Source organism: Rana temporaria, chromosome 2 (assembly GCF_905171775.1).
Source record: "Rana temporaria chromosome 2, aRanTem1.1, whole genome shotgun sequence".
Taxonomy (NCBI): Eukaryota; Metazoa; Chordata; class Amphibia; order Anura; family Ranidae; genus Rana; species Rana temporaria.
The window spans coordinates 111,563,392-111,584,309 of NC_053490.1; the positions used below are offsets into that span (position 1 = coordinate 111,563,392).

At 41.5% G+C, this 20,918-nt stretch overlaps 1 protein-coding gene across 5 annotated transcripts in view; it reads left to right on the plus strand.

The window, feature by feature from the left end:
• The window catches only part of PDE1B (phosphodiesterase 1B), a 471,712-nt gene that overhangs the window by 421,785 nt on the left and 29,009 nt on the right, over nucleotides 1-20,918 (plus strand). For all 5 annotated transcript variants that reach the window (XM_040340766.1, XM_040340762.1, XM_040340761.1 and 2 more), the window contains 3 exons: nucleotides 5,655-5,775; nucleotides 11,921-12,002; nucleotides 12,164-12,287. In XM_040340766.1, coding sequence (XP_040196700.1) covers nucleotides 5,655-5,775; nucleotides 11,921-12,002; nucleotides 12,164-12,287 — 327 coding nt within the window. The remainder of the gene's footprint in view (nucleotides 1-5,654; nucleotides 5,776-11,920; nucleotides 12,003-12,163; nucleotides 12,288-20,918) is intronic.

The window sequence follows — 20,918 nt, forward strand, 5'->3', positions numbered from 1 at the left end:
CACCAGGTGGCTTCCAGTTACCAATAAAAGTGCAGAGACAAATGTCCCAGTAGCAGCTATAGACTGATGTATGGACTGATCAGTAGTATTGGGAGTTGATTACCAGGTGTATGTCTTCATTAACAAGTCATATTCCCCACAGTGGGAGGTAAAGCAACGATATTGATAATCCAAGATTGAATTAGCAGCCAAAGTCACAGGAGACAACATCATCTGCACATACCGCTTCTATGAAGGACAGGTGAAGGATTCTGGAGGCAGATCACAGCAGACTCAAAAAGCAACTCGGTAGTGGTAACTGGAGCACAGCCTTCCTTTTGACATTACTGTCTCCCCATAGTTCACGGCATGTCAGGTACCTCTCGATTAACTCCCTAGAATACAGACTATCCCATCTAGAAGGCACTAACCAAGAACAGGTTGTAGGGACCGTGTATCACCGGCCCAGCGGAAGCACAGCGTGCAGCTTGGCGTCCTGTGATTGAGCTCACGTCAATGCATTTCGAATACCTTGCGCATGCTTCATCAGGATGTTGAGACACTCACTGGACGTGTCTTTTAAAGCGTGGAAAATCCTATCTTCCTTGTCCGAGAGCGTCCTTTTGGAGCCATCTAGTGGCCATTTGACATATTGCCAATAAAATGTTGGAACATTCTAAACACCTTGCATTATTCATTCAAGCATAACACTTTACATATCTGTGAAATTTGGCAACAATAATTTCAATCACACCGCCAAAGTCTTATGACAAGCGATTGAATGGATAGATACATAGGTCAAGAAAATAAATAAATAAATAACTCTGTGCTGGGAACAATGCCATAACCTATCCTTGAAGACTAAAGTGCTGCTATCTCAGAGGATAATCAGTGCTCAAGAAACCCTTTGAGGCTAAGTTCATTGTTTAGCCCCTTAGGTGTCATGGTCCCTAATCAAAAGATCCAGGCCTTTTCTTTCCTTAGGAGGACTGTGTCAAAGTCACCCCTCCTGGTTGACAGATTGAGGGCAAAGAAGCCCTTCACCTTTAGACCCCCTGGTTGTCCATTGTGATACCTTTGCAAAATGCTGTCCAATAGGATTTTATTCCTTTAGATTAATACTTTTGATGTGTTCACCAACCCTGATTCGCAGCTGGCATTTAGTCTTGCCAACATAAAGTTTATTGCAGGGGCACTCCAAAAGATAAAGTACCCTGGTAGTAGTGCAATTAATAAAATGCTTAATGTTGTATTTATTAATGCCATCAGAGTCTGGGAACAAACCAGAACGGTCCACATATTCGCAGATCGCACAGTGACCATAAGGGTTCATCCTCTTTAACTCTGGTATATCGGTTAGCCAGTTTCTATTGGTAGTTATAATAAATTCCGACAGAGTATCATTCAAGTTGCTTGCTTGTTTGGCAACAAGGTGGGGTCTCGAGCCTACTATATCTTTCAGCTAACTGGAGCGTGTCAGTACGTGCCAGTAGTCACCAAGAGTTTTATTTAGGCCATTCCACTGCGCACCAAATTTAGTGATGATCCTTACTGGGCCCTCTGGGGTCTCAGACTCAATTCCCCCGGGTCTAAGTAGACCACCTCTCCGTTTTCTACTGGCTATCCTTTTTTGCTCTTCTCAGATTGTGATATGAATATCCTCTTTCCCTGAATCTCCTGTACATTTTGTCAGCTTCCCGTCTATAGTCTGTCTCATTGGAGCAGCTTCGCCTTATTCTCTGAAACTGACCCACTGATAGCCCCCCCCGAAATAAAGATTTTGGATGATGACTGCTTGCATAGAGCAGGGTATTGGCGGCCATGGATTTCCTGAATGTCTTGCTAGTGAGGCTGCCATCCTCCAACCTGATGGACAAATCCAGGAAAGAGATTTCCTGTGTATCTGCTACATATGTCAAATGGATGTTCCTAGTATTGCAATTTAGCTCATCTACAAACGGTGAAAAGTCCTCTCCTGAACCTTCCCATAGCATAAGTACGTCGTAGCTGTACCTTAGACACAGACAAACATGGCCAAGGTACATCGACTAGGCATATACTACCTCCTCCTCCCACCAGCCCAGGTGCAGACCTGCGTATGCCAGTGCCCATGGGGCTCCCATCGCTGTGCCCCTTATTTGTTGGTAAAAGAAGCCTGTGAACTGAAAGGAATTGTTCTTAAGTGCTAATTCCAGAAGCTCAATAATAAACTTATTTTGGGTACACAGGGTTGGATAACTGGAGTCCAAGAATTGAAAGACTGCCGATATACCTTATTGTGGTATAGACATGTAAAGTGATTCCACGTCTATACCAACGAGCATCATCTCTCCCGGAAAATACAGGTCTGCAATCGTGTTCAGAATGTCTTCTACTATTTCTTCTACTTTGTTTCCTTTTAGGATTCCACTGGGCATCTGGGGAGATTCCTGATCTAAAAAAAACTACTTTTCTTTGACCCTCTTCCCCACTTCCTGATGTTGCCTGGCCAACATTGAATCCTGCTCGGGAAGAATTGTTTCACCTTCTTGACCTACTTCTCCCACCCCTGGGTGTGAGGTCAAAGGTGTTTCCCTTTGCCCAGTCCTCTAAATCTCGCTTGAATTTGCAATGTTTTGTGGTTCTTAGAGTCTTCTGTACTCTTATTTTCTTTTTTGAATAGTTTATTAAGTTTAATGAACTCCACTTTATCTTTGAAGGGTTCAAGTTTATCTTTACTATCGGTAATCTGATCTTCGAGTATGGATAATTATATCCTTTCCTCCTCAACACTGAGTTTCATAACTTTAATGCTGTGTTCTATGCAATGTTTTTCCATGGTCCAAAAAAGTAGCCAGAATGACACGTTCCCTTATGCCGGGTACAGACGAGAGGATTGATCCGTGGATACGGTCCGCCGGACCGTATCCGCGGATAAATCCTCTCGAGGATTTCCGCGGATTTGGATCCGATGGAGTGTACTCACCATCGGATCGAAATCCACGCCGAAATCCCATCGCGATGACGTGTCGCGCCGTCGCCGCGATGATGACGCGGCGACGTGCGCGACGCTGTCATATAAGGATACCCACGCATGCGTCGAATCATTACGACGCATGCAAGGGAGGGAATCGGACGGATCGATCCGGTGAGTCTGTACAGACCACTGGATCGATCCGCTGAAGCCGATTCCAGCGGATAGATTTCTTAGCATGCTAAGAAATTTTTATCTGCTGGAAATCGGTCGGCCCGAAAAAATCCGCGGAAAAAGATCCGCTGGGATGTACACACCAGCGGATCTATCCGCTGGAACTGATCCGCAGATCAATTCCAGCAGAAAGATCCTCTCGTGTGTACGGGGCCTGAGTCCTCTCAAGATAATATTATTGGTGATATAAGATTCCAAAGAGAGGATGTCCCAATTCCTATTTAGGGACTTCACTATAAGTTTATGTTCCTTGAACAGGACCTTTAACGCCTCACTTTCTTTTTGCACAGGGTCGTTATTGTCACAATCAAAAGTAGCCCTTATTTCATCATCTAGTTCATCTCCCAGCACAAACGCCATTCTCACAGTATGTAAAATCCAAGATATTTTGGTGATGTACAGATTGCCAACAAATAATGTGCTTGAAGGGTAAGCATCAATAGTAGGAGATCACATCAAGAATAGATCCATAGGGAATTAATGGGAACATTTTGTAATATATTGTAAGAAAAGGATCTCAAATTAACCATTATTGAAAAACCGATTTGTCCAGCTGAACAGGGTACCTCCACAACATTAGGACGGTATCTGAATAGGTCAAAATGAGTTGTAATGGAGGACCAGACAAGGTGTATATAATTGGTGATGTAAACTTTATTAATACAAAAAGGCATATCGTTTTAACAGGGGCACAGTGGCCCACCCCTCCAAACACCATTAAAATTGGACAAAAGAAAGAGACAACGTTGTCACTTCAAAGATATTAGTAGCCCACTATTAACAGTTTATCAATAAATGTTATATGGAAATGGAATGTATGATTTTAGGGAGGCAGAGTGAGTGTTATAATTGGAACTATTGTGTGGTGAAGGGTTAGAACCTTTGTCAAGTTTTCTTGGCTTTCTATGTCCTTGCTAGAGAGTTTGGGGAAAGGAAATAAGGGCAGATCTCACTACAGGGGTCAGACAGCAGTAAAAATTTGACAGAGTTTTGGAAAGCAGGATCATATGTCCTGATACATAGGCCTTACCAACTCTAGGAGTTAAGATTTTCTTTGCTTTAAAAGTCTAGTGGGGTTCTGGTCTTGGGTTTTCCACTTACCCCAGACCCTTTTCCATATAACAGTCCATAGGGATGCAAGGCTGGCCCTATTACACTGTCTAATTCTCAGCTTATATGCATCACAGCATACGCTGAATGGACCATAGCTCAAGCATGGAAGACCCAAAGCGTAACCTTCCAGGGGGTGAATATGCTTCATGAATGAATGCCCAGTATTCTGAATGATTCACATGCCAAATTTCTCAAGATCTGGGAACCATGGAATTCTAATGAGTTCCCCTCACTCCAACCAGTCTGTTTAGGCCTTGCTTGGCCACTCTCCTTGAGGCCTCTGAGTCTGTGTTAACCCCCCTCCCCACCCTCTCTCTTCTGTTTGCATTCTTCTTTTCCCTACATTCTTTTTTAAAATGTTCTTGGTCTTTGCTTACATAGTCACAGCCTTGTGGGGTTGGTTGTAGAAAAGTCTCCCTCTAGTTGTCTGCGAGTAGATTTTGGGGACATGACATTTTTGCACTTTCAACATTTTGGTATCATCCCTTTGTTCCAGAATCCCTTTATTATAATTGTCATGACTATAATCTTTATTACTACTCAGTAATGTTTAACCATGATCTTTAACCAAAGTCTCTAGTTCAAATCAAACAATTGGGTTTCCTTTTGATTTCCACCCCCAAAAACATCAAAGGATCTCTCTTGCCACCAAGCATGCTCACACCTTTGCCAGTTGTGCTCTCACCTGGGAACCTTGACCCTACAAATTAAAACTAGGCTCTTGTCCCATTTAAATGGACATAAAGTATACTGCAGAGCTTCTCTGGCGGTCCTCTGTTGACATTATGTCTCCTTCTGCAACCAGCCACAAATAGGGGTCTTCCTAAATTAAGGTGACTTCTCCAGCACTCACTCTCCTCTCCTCCTCCATTCAGACACATATAAAGGAAACACACTAAATAGTTCTTTATCCTTCAGGTTTTTTTATTCACTCACTCACTTCTCATCAAAAAACAGCACTCACATATAGATAGAATCAACTGTATACAATTAAAACCACTAGCGGTTTCAATACACAATTTCCAGAGTTTCGTGTTTCCTGTACTTCCTGAACGTGATGACATGATTCAATTTAGTAAAACTCAATAAAAACCTATTGTAACAGAGAAATCTGATGGAGTTTCAAACCCTTGTCCATAGTTTTTCATGAGAACCTTTTATTAACAGATCCAGTGGGATTAGGTAAAAACAGTTTTAAACATTGTCTAATGGTGGACCAGCTGTCTTGCTGGTTAAGGTAGCCTTGGACTGTGCAGTTCATGCAGTAACTGCAGCTACTCCCATGACATACGAAACAGACTATGATAGATTATTTTTATTTTTTTTAGTACATGCCTATGTCAACTTACAAGGTCTGTCTTGGTTCTTATTGCAGCATTGACAAATCAAAAGCACTATCTTTACTACTTCATGCAGCTGACATTAGCCACCCTACAAAGCAGTGGAAAGTGCATGCACGATGGACCAAAGCTCTAATGGAGGAGTTCTTTCGACAGGTAACAAACACCAATATAGATCAGCATGATTGATGTTTTTTTCATTGAGACTTAAGTGGTAGGTTTCGTTTTTTTTTCCTTTTGACTGGAAAACCATCTCAAAACACATAGATAACTAATGATATATTGCGCTAGCACTATGTTGGTTACCATGCTAATAAGTAATCTAATCTTAATTCCATGAGATTCAATATGTAGGTGCTTATGTTATATATTTTTTATTAGCCTCTTTGGGAAAGAAGCTTTTCTGAAATGGTTCTAAAAAGTGCTTAGTGAGTAAAGTCATTGAAAGAGGAGGGTTCAGTGGAGGCGTGGGTTTTCTGCCAGAGTACTTGTTCTAGTTTGAGAAGACCAACTGTAATCTCCAACCTTGATTCCCATGTATGATTGTTTAAATTGATAAGAAGCAATACATGGGCCAGTTTAAAATTGATAACACATTCAGCAATTTTGCTGTGCATAAGAAATGCAAGGTTTGTGGTACTAAAGGGTCAGTTTACACTGGTGCGATGCCAGACATTGCATTTGTTTTGCACCACATTACTGTGCTGTTCACATACAATGTCTGTGCAATGCGAATTCAGCTATATAATCTGATGGGTTTTACTTCCTCTTTGTTTCCCTGCATCGTATGGTAGCCCATTATGTGTCACTTACTTGAAACCAAAGCCTGCAATGTCACTGCTGTCCCCTCTTCCACGAAGCATCCATCTTCCTTCTAGGTATCGCGGCTTCGGTGCTGTGATTGACCAGAGCAGCGACGACGTCATGGGAGCCGCCAGGCACGGCACGATCTCCTTTAGAAACGGCGCGCATGCCGTTTCTAAAGTGCGCCTGCGCCGCTGTGTACGGTGTGTGCGCCATTGTTTATGGCGCGTGCGCAGTTGCCATCAGCGCCCGTCTCATTTGTAAATATCTCCTAAACCGTGAAGGTTTGGGAGATATTTCGAGCACCTACAGGTAAGCCTTAATATAGGCTTACATGTAGGTAAAAGTGGTTGTAATGGGTTTACAACCACTTTAACATCTGGAGACTGACAAGGCCACTCCATTACCTTAATGTGCTTTTTCTTGAGCCACTCATTTGTTGCCTTTGCGGTATGTTTTGGGTCATTGTCATGCTGGAAGACTCATCCACGACCCATCTTTAGTGTTCTGGCTTAGGGAAGAAGGTTCTCATCCAAGATTTTACAATACAAGGCCCTGTTCATTAGCCCCTCAATGCGACAAAGTCAGCCTATACCTTTAACAGAGAAACAGCCCCAAAGCATAATGTTTCCACCTCCGTGCTTGACTGTAGGGACTGTGGGCCTGATTCCCAAAAAAGCTGCCTAACTTAACTTTCAGCAGTTAAGTTACACTGACTTAAAATCTCTACCTAAGTGCCTGATCTTCAAAGCACTTACCTAGAAATTTCAGGCCGTGTAACTTAAGTGCCGCCGTCGCAAGGCGGTCCTCCTCTCCGGGGGGGCGTTTAAAATTTAAATGAGGCGCGCTCCCACGCCGGCCGTACTGCGCATGCGTGTGACGTAATTTTCCCGACGTGCAGCGCGCGAACGTAATTGACGCTGGGCGGCTTTGTGGATTGCGACGGGACACTAAAGTTGCGACGGGTGAAAAAAAATATACGCGCCGGGAAAACAAATAATTATAAAAAAAAAGACAGCGTCGCTCAGCATGCATTCCTGAGAGGGAGAACTCCATGCCAATTTTCAAAGAAAAAAGCGGCATGGGTTCCCCCCCCCAGGAGCATACCAGGCCCTTAGGTCTGGTATGGGTTGTAAGGAGACCCCCCCTACGCCGAAAATTCGACGTAGGGGTCCCCCTACAATCCATACCAGACCCGTATCCAAAGCACGCTACCCGGCCGGTCAGGAAGGGAGTGGGGACGAGCGAGCGCCCCCCCCTCCTGAGCCGTGCCCGGCCGCATGCCCTCAACATGGGGGGGTTGGGTGCTCTGGGGCAACGGGGCGCACAGCGGGCCCCCCCACCCCAGAGCACCCTGTCCCCATGTTGATGAGGACAGGACCTCTTCCCGACAACCCTTGCCGTTGGTTGTCGGGGTATGCGGGTGGGGGGCTTATCGGAATCTGGGAGTCCCCTCAAATAAGGGGGCCCCCAGATACCGGCCCCCCACCCTAAGTGAATGGATATGGGGTACATCGTACCCCTACCCATTCACCTGGAGGCAAAAAGTAAAAGTTAGTAAACACACAACACAAGGGTTTTTAAAATAATTTATTATTCTGCTCCGGAGGCCCCCCCTGTCTTCTTTATTAGCTCTAATACCAGGGGGGGCTTCTTCTTCCGCTCTCCGGGGGTCTTCTTCCACTCTCCGGGGGGGGTTTCTTCTTCCGCTCTCCAGGGGGGGCTTCTCCGCTCTCCGGGGGGGGCTTCTCCGCTCTCCGGGGGTCTTCTTCTATCTTCGCCGCTCTCCGCTGTTGACTGGGCGAACCCCGGTTCTTCTGCAGCTGTCCGGTGCCTTCTTCTTCAGCGCTGGCTGCCTGCTATCTTTGTGTGTTAGCTCAATTACTAGCAGGCAGCCATCGCGGTCTTCTGTGACGTCAGGTTCTTCTTCTCCCTTCTTCCGATGTTGACTCGTCGCCTCTTGTCACTGTAATGATGGAAGCGCGCCTTGCATCCCATTTATATAGGCATCACCGTCCCATCATGCTCCGGTAGGTACCCACGTGGTGGGTGCACGTGGGTGCACGTACCAATGAGAAATGCCCCCAGCGGCGGATGCGGTACTGCATCCTAAGATTTGACCGTGTAAGTGTCTTACACATGTCAGATTTTCTGCCTAACTTTGGAAAAAGCCTTTTGAGGATCGTTTCCAAAGTTAGGCACAGACTGAACAGCAGTTAAGTCTGCGTATCTCTTTTGGGAATCAGGCCCTGTGTTCTTAGGGTCATAGTCAGCATTTTTCTTCTTCCAAACACGGCGAGTCAAGTTAATGCAAAAGAGCTAAATTTTGGTCTCATCTGACTGTAGCACTTTCTCCCAATCCTCTGAATTATTTAGATGTTCATTGGCATAACTGTACATGTGCCTTCTTGAGGAAGGGGACTGGCCATGTTGGAGGAAGAAAAATGCTGAATTCCCTAACAACACCATCCCTAGAGTCAAGCACTGAGGTGGAAACATTATGCTTTATAGCTGTTTCTCTGCTAAAGGTACAGACCAACTTTGCCACATGAGGGGCCAATAGACGACACCATGTATTGTAAAATCTTGGAAGAGAACCTTCTTCCCTCAGCCAGAACACTGATGATAGGTCATGGATGGGTCTTTCAGAATGACAAGGGCCCAAAACATACCGAGGCCAAGGCCACAAAGAAGTGGCTCAAGAAGAAGCACATTAAGGTCATGGAGTGGCCTAATCAGCCTACAGACCTAAATCCTATAGAAAATTTATGGAGGACTTAAACTTTGAGTTGCAAAGCAACAGCCAAGAACCCTTAAGGATTTAGAGAAGATCTGTAAAAAAGACTGGACCAAAATCCCTCCTGAGATGTATGCAGACCTGGTCACCAACTACAAGAAATGTCTTACCTCTGTGCTTGCCAAGGTCACTGACCTGCAACTCAATTCATAACATTTGTATCATGTGTTTTTTTTTCTTGATTTTTGTTTTTTTGGGTTGATATTCTGTCTCTATCATTTAAAATACACCTATGATAAAACATTTTAGACCCTTCCTTTCTTTGTAAGTGGGCAAACTTACTAAATCTGCAGGGGATCAAATAATTATTTTCCCACTGTAGATGCTGTTCTAGCATTTATAACTTTTATATATACTAGTATTAATAGGTATACTTTGTTAATACTTTTTAATTACAAATGATGAGTCCTTCGGGTATTGTGTGAATTGGATCCTATGTTCTCTGTGGGAAGGAAATTTGTTGTTGTCTCTGCTGTATTATTAAAAGGTAACATTGTCATTAAGTAGAAAGTTCTTTAATACAGCAACCCGATTTTGCTCTTTAGATACTCATCTCTTTCAATTATTATTTTCACAGCATTCCATCATCTAGAATACCTCCAACAATAATATATCAGTTGACTTTATGAGTCTAATAACAGACCGCATCACAAGTCTTTCTGGGAATATTATTGCATATTAAACTACTGTTCAGGCATTTTAAATTTAAATTAACAATATAAATCTTAAGGTGCCATAACTGTGGAAGACAGCATGTTGTGCCATAGTAATTTCACAGCTAAACAACACAGAAGAAAACACTTCTTTAGCTAACTGAAGTGCATAATTTCCTCTGCCATAGGAGGAATAGAGGAGGTACAGTTACTGAACCTTTTGTGAAAATGCTGGTATGTAATTATCAAAAAAAAATAGCTAGTAACAAGTTGGTTACTAACTAAATTTCAATTTTGTATCCTATGTACATCACAGTTTAGGGAAAGAAATAATCAGCAGAAGGAACCAGGCAATTGTGGTGTGGGCACAGAGATCAGAGTGATATACAAATGAACTCATCAGTCTTGCTTTTCATTCACAATCCAATCGCAGGCTGTGACCCATTCAAGACGTAGTTGCAGAAGAAAAAAAAAAAATCAAGGGCCAGATTCACAAAAGAGATACGACGGCGTATCTCCTGATACGCCGTCGTATCTCTGTGATCCGCCCGTCCTAATTATGCTGCTGATTCATAGAATCAGTTACGATTAGATAGCCCTAAGATCCGACAGGTGTAATTGACTTACACTGTCGGATCTTAGGATGCAATTCTATGTCGGCCGCTAGGTGGCGAGGCCATTGCGGTCGGCGTAGAATATGCAAATAACTAGTTACGGCGATCCACGAACATTCACGATGCCTGTCGATCTAAATTTACGTTGTTTCCGTCGAGATACGTGTCGTAAAATTAGGGCTACCTCCTAGGTGTTCTAAGCAATGTTAAGGATGGCCGTCGTTCCCGCGTCGAAATTTAAAACATCACGTCGTTTGCGTAAGTCGTCCGTGAATGGTGCTGGACGCCATTTACGTTAGCGTCTAAACAAATGACGTCCGTGCGACGTCATTTAGCGCAATGCACGTCGGGTAATTTTCCCGACGGAGCATACGCAGTACGTTCGGCGCGGGAACGCGCCTAATTTAAATGGTGCCCGCCCCATTTGAATTAGGCGGGCTTGCGCCGAGCGGATTTACGTTACACCGCCGCAAGTTTACAGGTAAGAGCTTTGTGAATCAGGCACTTACGCTGTAAACCTGCAGCGGTGTAACGTAAATGGGATACGTTACGCTGCCGTGGAGCAACGAAAATGTATCTGAATCTGGCCCCAAGTCTCTAGGGTTGCTGTGTTGTGTGACAGGGTTGTCTAAATCTCAGGAATGAATAGACAAATACAATTCTCAGGATTAAATGGAAAGAAATACAAGTCCTTTGACAGGTATACAGCTTTTAAAAGGTGTTCAACAGGAAAGTCAGGCAATGTGCATTTTCAGAAAAAGAGGTCATCTCCATGTTTCACCTGTGACAATGTTCCTTTAATATACGATCGCCTAAAACTGATATTTGGAGTGGATACAGTTGGTTAAATCACTTCTTGACAATGCTGGGAACTGTGGCAGGGAGATTTGGTGACTAGTGTCCCTGAGAGGTTGTGTACATGCCAGTTATAATTTGATATCAAGCTTTCCAAATATAAATCATTGCAAGGTGTTTGTATATACCATCTGTGTTTTCTCTTTATAATTACAACCAGAATTATGTAAATATCTGCTTTAGCTCTGTCATGCAATGCACATGCCGCAGTGACCCATAAAGATATGCATAAATAGAATGCAGTGAATGTGTCTGACTGTCCTGTCACAGCTGATGTCAACATTTCCATGTGTGACAAGTCTAGGTAGCATCTACTGGTAATTTATAATACATTTTCTTTGCAGGTTTTGGTATTGAATTACTACTGACAGGTTAATTTTAGATATCAGTGAGTAAGTCAACCACCAGTTTCTACTCACGATTGGGGGAGCATATCTCTTTCTACAACAGAGTATGTGAACATTTTGCTGTATGAGAAAGACCTTGTGATTGATGTCTAATACCTTTCTTATTGCTTAGTGCAGAAGCTGAGTTACTGTACTAGTTTTTCCTTTAATTATGTTTTCTATTTCTTCCAGGGTGACAAAGAGGCTGAAATGGGGTTGCCATTCTCTCCACTTTGTGATCGCAAGGCTACATTGGTAGCTCAGTCTCAAATAGGTATGTTGCAGTTTCCTTTATCACAAAGTAAGTAGAAATCTGAACCTGAAAGTGGAAGATAAGACCAAAAATGTCCTTGAACGTTGACAAGGTCAACAGAGGTCATTCTATGATTTCTGGAACTAAAGCCTATCAGTGATTTGTCATCTGCATCTTTACAGGCTTCATTGATTTTATTGTCGACCCAACATTTTCAGTGTTGACTGATGTGGCTGAAAAGATTGTTCTTCCATTAGTAGAAGAGGGCACCAAAACAAAACCAGCTGTTCCTGTCAACCAGTCCAGGTCTGTTCATAATCTTACTTCTTCTAAAAGTGTCTTTTAACTTAAACTGAATTCTTGCTTGTGAAAAAAGAAAGAACTTTTGAGTCATCAAAGTCAGTGGTGTAAGTGGCCATGAGTGCAACGCTTTAGAACACATGTGCAGTATATAGGTGCAACTAAAAAGTACACTTTTAGTGCAAAGTAAACAAATGAGAGCAATTTGTTACGTCATATGTGATGTTATACGTGACGCCATTAAAGTCTCAGGATGCACATTCTTCTTATATAAAGAAGCTGGAAAGGCTGGAAAGGCGGATTGGTTGAGGCTAGTTGCAAATTGATCTCTGTGAAGGCAAATTACAATGAAGTAATGTCCCCTTAGTGGTGAAACGTAGAATGGGCAAGTAACATACATCAATATACAATCCCAGAATAAACTGTAAAAAGTTCCTCTGGTTGGAAAATTAAGTATATTTACCCCTTATTCTATAAACAGATCAAAATAGGGAGATTCTCCATAAACGATGTTATGAGAAACAGATTGTTCCTAAATAGGAAGGTCCCAATCAGCCTTTCCATGCACAAACTTCTTAAAAATTACTACAAAAATTATCTAAAAAGAGTGGTGGATTGTGGTTATAGAGATGGGATTTTAAAGAAAGTGTGGGCTTTTCTGGTCCCTTTGGCCTCTAGAGTGCCAGTCATGTATTGTCCACCTAAAATCCACAAGATCTTAGAAGAGCGTAAATCCACCAGGACATCCCATTATTAATGGCATCTGTCACATGATTGGGAAATATATTAACCACTACTTGAAGTCACTAGTGATGCAGACCCCTCTTTTCTGAAGGTTAGGCAGCTCACTATTAATGTCCTTAAGGATTTACAATGGCAAGAAGGATATATCTTAGCCACTGCAGACATAGCCTCCAGTGCACGATCATCTCACATAGACTTAGCTATGATACTGTTCAATATTTTTTAGACCAGGATTTAACTTTACCAGAGATCCAAAGAAGTATTATTCTTTTACTTTCAGAATAAGGAAGTGGCCATGGGAGCCAAATTTGCTCTTAGTATGACCAACTTATTCATGGCCTAGCAGGAGGAGGATGTAGTTTTGACCACTAGGAGATTGGAATTATGGCTATGGAAGAGGTACATCCACAATATTATCCTCATTTGTGACAGGGACATTGAAATCATTGGATTCAGTCATATGCAAATATCCGTCCTGGTTAACCTCTGCCCCTAGAAGTCCGTTTCTTTGACTCAAACAGAATTGTACTGAAGTCAAGGATTATTTTGAGCAAGCTCAAACTCTGAGGTCAAAACTCTTGGAAAGAGATATGATAGAGGAGTACTAGATATAACTATTCTGCAGGTAAAACAACAAGACCGTGATATACTAGTTAAGGAGAGTAGTAGATTTTCATCTGGTTCAGGCAGATTTAACTGGTCCGTGATTACCATCTACTTGGTTAAAAGCATCATCAAGAAATATTGGTCTGTGCTAAAAAATGATAACATTTTAGGTCAAGTATTACCTGAAAACTGTGCAATAATATTCAGGGGATACCATCTTTGAGAAATAAAGTTGCCCTGAACAAAGTAAATGTGGTGTATGCCAGGTTACTGCCTTTAAAGGTAGGAAACTAACCAAATTTCAATCAATCCAAATACAATTACTTTCCTTCCTTTATGTCTTGTGGCTCTAAGAATGTGGTCTGCAATATGTGGGACAGACCACACAGGAGTTACAAGTTTACCTAAAGAACACATACCAAACATAATAATGGGATTTCAAGGGGCACAGTGTGCCAAAACACTATGCCAAGCATCATAATAGACATGTGCACAGAAACATTTTTCTTTTTTTTTTGTTCTGTTTCGTATCGTTCCGTAGGTTTGTTTCCGTTCGTTTTTCGTAAGACGCCCGTTTTCCTGTTCGTTCCCGTTCGTTTTTCGTACGACGAGATTTTTTCGTATTCCGATCGTTTCGTATTTTCGTTACTGTTTTATTTTCGTACATGCGGGTTGGTTCGTTATTCTGTTTAATTCATGTTCGTTACTTGTTAGACAATAATTTTTGTGAATTTTCGTCAATGATTTGCATTCTGTGTTTTGGATTCCTTTTTCTGTTCGTGTTTTCGGTCGTGTGTTCGTGTGACATCTATGACAATTTGTTGTGGATGTCATGTGGGCATGCGACTGAAGATACGAACAGAAAAAGGATTTTCGTCATTTTGTACTTTCGTAAATATATCGTGGGGATTCACGGCACTTTCAACACGCGGCTCATCCATATTAACGATTGTTAAGCCCCATACACTTGGTCAGACTTTTTTAACAACAAACATAAAAACGATCGTTTTCCATTCGTTCTCAGAAAATTTGTTCATTTTTAAACTCCATCAGAAAACCATTTTTGGGTTCAAAAGTCTGGCCAACTGATCTCCCTTCAGATGAAAATCCACAGAAAAGTTTATTTCGCTTTACTGTACTACTCAGCACAAAAGAGAAGCTGCTTTACTAACTACACTCACTGCCCATTCAAAAAAACGAAAATGACATCTATAATAAAAGATTTCTATTCTGTATTTTGGGTCCTTTTTCTTTTGGTGTTTTCGGTCGTGTGTTCGTGTGACATCTGTGGCAAAAGATTTGCATTCTGTTGAATCCAAAATACAAACAGAAAAAACGAATTCAAAATACAGGGTGCGGGTCTTTTGTTGTGGATGTCGTGTGAGCATACGGCTGAGGATACGAACAGAGAAGGGATTCAAACAGGATACAGAATGCAAATCTTTTGTTGTGGATGTCGTGTGAGCATACGGCTGAGGATACGAACAGAGAGGGGATTCAAACAGGATACAGAATGCAAATCTTTTGTTATAGATGTAATTTTTGTTCTTTTGCCATTTTCGTTTTGTCGTATTTTTGTCAGATCGTTCGTTCGTATTTACGGTTGTTCGTTATGCAGCTCATTCGTAATCCTGTCGTTTTCGTATTTTGGTGCTTTATTTTTTTCGTATGTACACATTATTCTGCGGGTACGAAAATGAACATTTTCGTACGAAAATAACATTCGTACGAATGGGAATGCACATATCTACATCATAATATGAACCCAGCTGATACTCTGTGTATAGGAATATATAAATATATATACAGTGGAGTGGGGGTAACATCAAGAGGGAAATTTCAAAATTGGAGACTAAATAGATGTAAAGTATAAGAACTTTTACTCCTCGTGGTCTCAATATTGAATGAGACATCAATTGTTTTATAAAGAATAGTTGATCTCATTCTGTAGTAAGACTGTTACATAAATGGTGGTACCAGCAAAGGTAAAACATATCTGCCGTTACTTAGGTTGATAGAGTGAACCTGTGTACCTAATAGTAAATTAGTTTGGGTCCTTTAGGATTTCCTAATTTGAAATTCAATTTAATTGGTTAGTGTACAAGTTTGTATAATTTTTTGGGGAATTTGCGAATGGAAAGGCAGATCGGGACCTTTCTATTTAGAAATAATCTATTACTCATAACATTGTTTATAAATAATCTCCCCATTTTGATTTGTTTATAAAATAAGTGGTTAATATTAGTGTTGAGCAGAATATGCCATATTCGATTTCGCGATATATCTCGAATATATATTCGAATATTCGAGATATATTCGCTAAATTCGAATATTCGTGATATTTTATCGAAAGTAAATGATTGCGATTTTTCGCTATTGCGAATGCGAAAATAATTGCGATTTTTTGATAACTGCGGTAGGAGCACTCTGATTGGCTCAGAATATTCGTGATATTTTATCGAAATATCGCAACATGCGAATGCGATATTTATTGCGCAATTTCGAGAAATGCTGGAGGAGCGCTCTGATTGGCTCAGAATATTCGTGATATTTTATCGAAATATCGCAACATGCGAATGCGATATTTATTGCGCAATTTCGAGAAATGCTGTAGGAGCACTCTGATTGGCTCAGAATATTCGTGATATTTTACAATACAAAATAATTGCGAATATTCGGCAAATGCGGAAGGAGCACTCTGATTGGCTCAGAATATTCTTGATATTTTACAATACAAAATAATTGCGAATATTCGGCAAATGCAGAAGGAGCACTCTGATTGGCTCAGAATATTCTTGATATTTTACAATACAAAATAATTGCGAATATTCGGCAAATGCAGAAGGAGCACTCTGATTGGCTCAGAATATTCTTGATATTTTACAATACAAAATAATTGCGAATATTCGGCAAATGCGGAAGGAGCACTCTGATTGGCTCAGAATATTCTTGATATTTTACAATAGAAAATAAAAAGTGTTTTGCATTGGTGGTGATTCTTTACTCTATCCATCTGTCACAGCCGTTTGTCAATCAAACACCTTAAAGATTGAACACGTTCATGCTGCATGCTTTGGACTTTTTTTCACTTCACATATCAAAGACATTTTTATGAAAGATTATTTTTCTATTATTGGGACTATATTTCTTTATATATTTGTTTCACTGTGTATTTCACAAGTTATTTGCGCTTGCTTATTTTATAATTTGCCCACATGTCTTGTCACTAGACATATTTTTTATTCTTGTAGAGCGACTCCATTTTCTGTCTTGTATTAATTTATGTTGTATAACATTTTTGAGTTGCTGCTGTATTCTCCCCTTTTTTAAGGTATGCGCAATTTTTTCCTTCTTACAAAAAATAATAATATCAAACATACAAATATTCATAACATACACATACACATACACAAAGCCCCCCCCTTTTGCATCAGAGACAATCAGAGTTCTCCTACCACAGTTATCGAAAATTCGCAATCATTTTCGCATTCGCAATAGCGAAAAATCGCAATTTTTTTTTTTTCAATTTGGCAACATAATAGGATCGCCTCAGCTTAGCTACTCGGCCCAGGGTCTCTAATCATACCAGCAATGCTTTTAGACGTCGATAGGATGTGATCTGTTTTAAAAATCAAATTGAAAAAATGCGAATATTCGGAATTGCGAATATTCACCGCGAAATTCGAAATATAGCGCGATTTCTCGAATATGCTATATTCGAGTCGAATATTCGCAATGCGAATATTCGTGAGCAACACTAGTTAATATACTTAATTTGCTTTTCCCTCTCTTGACCACCAGAGGGACTCTTTCATGTTTATTCTGGGATTGTGTATGTATGTCACTAGCCCGTTCTATTTCTTACCAACAGGAGGACATTGTCTCATTGTAATCAGCGTTTGTGGATATATTTGCATAATTGCCAACCTATCCACCTTTCCTGTTCCTCTATACAGTATACAGTATATGTGTGTTGAACGTGCGTCTTAAACCCCTGATGACATCATGCATGACAAAATGTGAAGGGCAGAGCCAGAACGTACATCACCATGCATGTCAACTGGCTGGCAGCCATCTTGTATTCTAGCATATAGCAGACTTAATATATCAAAGCGCTGTGGATGTTTTGTTTTTTACCTGTGAGTAAATAAATTGTATTTAATGACGCTTTTATATATGGTTTCACATTATGGGGGTTGCTTCCCTTGTCTTATATTGTTACATGCAACATTGATCCTTCTGATGTTTGGAGCTGGGATAGGTTTGCACATTTGCACATAGGTTGCATATTTAAGCCTATTGCCTGCTGTGCTCTATGGATATGAGGAAGTTGAAGGATCTTTACATTGTACTTTACCCTAAATTAGGTTTTAACCAGTACAGCCTTTTATGACCAACAAGGGTCAAAACTTTCTGATAAGACTTGTGTGCATAGCATGGGGTGTAAAGCAAATTATCCATCAGCAGAATTTTACTGGCACCAGAGGGAGAGTGATTGCAGGATTCTTACCCGAACTGAACATTTCTGTATGGGGCTCTAATTTGAATGGACTTCGCATTTGCACTTTATTTGCATACGGTATGATCACTTTTTATGCTTGGTACATAGTCATTTTGCACATTGAATGGGCCAGATTCACAGAAGAAGTACGCCGGAGTATCTGCTGATACTCCGGCGTACTTTCAAATTTGCTGCGTCGTATCTTTAGTTTGAATTCTCAAACCAAGATACGACGGCTTCTGGCTTTGATCCGACAGGCGTACGCTGATCAAAGCCAGAAGCCGTCGTACGCCTTCGGATCGTAGGTCTAATACTTTGGCGCCCGCTGGGTGGAGTTCGCGTCGTTTTCCGCGTCGGGTATGCTAATTAGCTGTTTACGGCGATCCACAAAGGTACGCGCGTTCGTCGCATTCTCTTACGTCGTCGCTAGTCGGCTTTTCCCGGCGTATAGTTACAGCTGCTTTTTCTTGGCTTATATTTAGACTTGCCATGTTAAAGTATGGCCGTCGTTCCCGCGTCGAATTTTACATTTTTGTTTTGCGTAAGTCGTCCGTGAATAGGAAAGGACGTAACGCACGTCGCCGTTCAAAAAATTACTTCGGTGCGACGTCATTTCGCACAAAGCACGGCGGGAAATTTCAAAACGGAGCATGCGCAGTACGTTCGGCGTGGGAACGCGCCTAATTTAAATGATACACGCCCCATATGAATTAGGCGGGCTTGCGCCGGACGGATTTACGCTACGCCGCCGCAAGTTTACAGGCAAGTGCTTTGTGAATCAAGCACTTGCCCGTAAAACTTACGGCGGTGTAACGTAAATGGAATATGTTACGCCGCCGGAATTCTACCTGAATCTGGCCCTATGTTTTTAACAAACATCAAATTGTTCTTATTTGCTTACTTTGCACTAAGAGTCTACTTCTCAATTGCACCTGTATATATGACTGCACATTTGTTCTATAGCACCACATTTCATATTTGGTGATTGGTATATCTTGTATCAGGATGAAGTGTTTGCTGCTTTGCTACATGCTGGAGTTCTTTAGACCTTATATTTATAAACTAGAAGTGGCCATGTGTAGTTCAGAGTGCGGTTCCCATGAAAAGTTTACTGCAGGAAATAATTTCCTATAGGAAAATAGTTGTCTTTGTAAGAACAAGTATTATAGTAAACTCTTGACAATGGTGCCAAAAATGTGTCAAAAGTGTCCGATGTGTCCGCCATAATGTCGCAGTCACCAAAAAAAACGGTGATCGCCGCCATTACTAGTAAAAAATAAATATTAATAAAAATGCTATAAAACGATCCCCTATTTTGTAGACGCTATAACTTTTGCGCAAACCAATTAATAAACGCTTATTGCGATTTTTTTACCAAGAATATGTAGAGGAATACGTATCGGCCTAAACTGAGGAAAAAAAAAATGATATATTTTTTGGGGATATTTATTATAGCAAAAAGTAAAAAATATTGCTTTTTTTTTCAAAATTATCGTTCAATTTTTGTTTATAGCGCAAAAAATAAAAACCGCAGAGGTGATCAAATACCACCAAAAGAAAGCTCAATTTGTGGGAAAAAAAGGACGTCAATTTTGTTTGGGAGCCACGTCGCACGGCCGCGCAATTGTCAGTTAAAGCGACGCAGTGCCGAATCGCAAAAAGTGGACCGGTGTCATGACCTTGCAGTAATACTTTCATGACCTGTCTGTCTCTTACCTTATCTGTGTATCAGCCTTAGGGCTTGCCTTCTCACACCTGCATAGTTAAGTAATCTTCCCTCAGTGTGGCTCCACCCTCGCCTCAACAAGAACCACTATTTAACACTGTGTTCTCCAAGCCTGCCTTGCCATATTGTGTGTTTGGTTTCCTGTTTGCCGTGTGCTCTACATTTTGTCTCTGTTACTGATCTTGGTGTGTTCCCGACCATCCCCGCTTGCTTGTGACCCTGACCTTTGGCTCGTTCTCGACTATCCCTGCCTGCTTGTGACCCTTGACCTTTGGCTTGTTCACCGTTTATCCTTGTCTGCTTGTCGCCCCAACCATTAGCTTATCCTTCTATAGCCTACCGTGAGCTGGGAGACCGTAGGGGCCGCAGCCTGGAGTCTGCTGCAGTGAAGTCCATCCTTGCCACTAGAGGCTCTGGTGAACACCAGCTGGCCCTTACACTCCGCGCCCTGGGGAATCTCACATTCTAGCTCCCTGTGGGATCCGTGTTGGTGCCCCAGTGCACCTGCCTTCCTGCACCACCCAGGGTTCCAACCGCAGCAGTCAGCCATAGGGTCCACTATCATAGCGGTGCACTCCTGACCCAATGGTGTGCATCTGTCACCTGGCCTCAGGTGACCTGACACCCGGTCATTTAGCAACAACATGGTCTGGGGCTTAAGTGGTTAAAGACCAGACTTTTTATGGCACCTTTTGTTTACATGTAACAATCAGTTTGCTAGAAAATTACTTAGAATCCCCAAACATTATATCAATTTTTTTTAAAGCAGAAGCCACAGAGAATAAATTGGTGGGTTTTGCAATTTTTTATGTCACGTGGTATTTGCGCAGCAGCTTTTCAAACGCAATTTTTGGGAAAACATAAACTTTTCAGAATTTTAATGAAAAAAAAAACACAATACATAACCCCTTTTTTTTTTGTGTAAAATATGAAAGATGGTGTTACACCAAGTAAATAGATTCCAAGCATGTCACGCTTTAACTGCTTCAGCCCCGGAAGATTTTGCTGCTCAATGACCGGGCCATTTTTTGCGATATGGCACTGTGACACTTTAACTGAC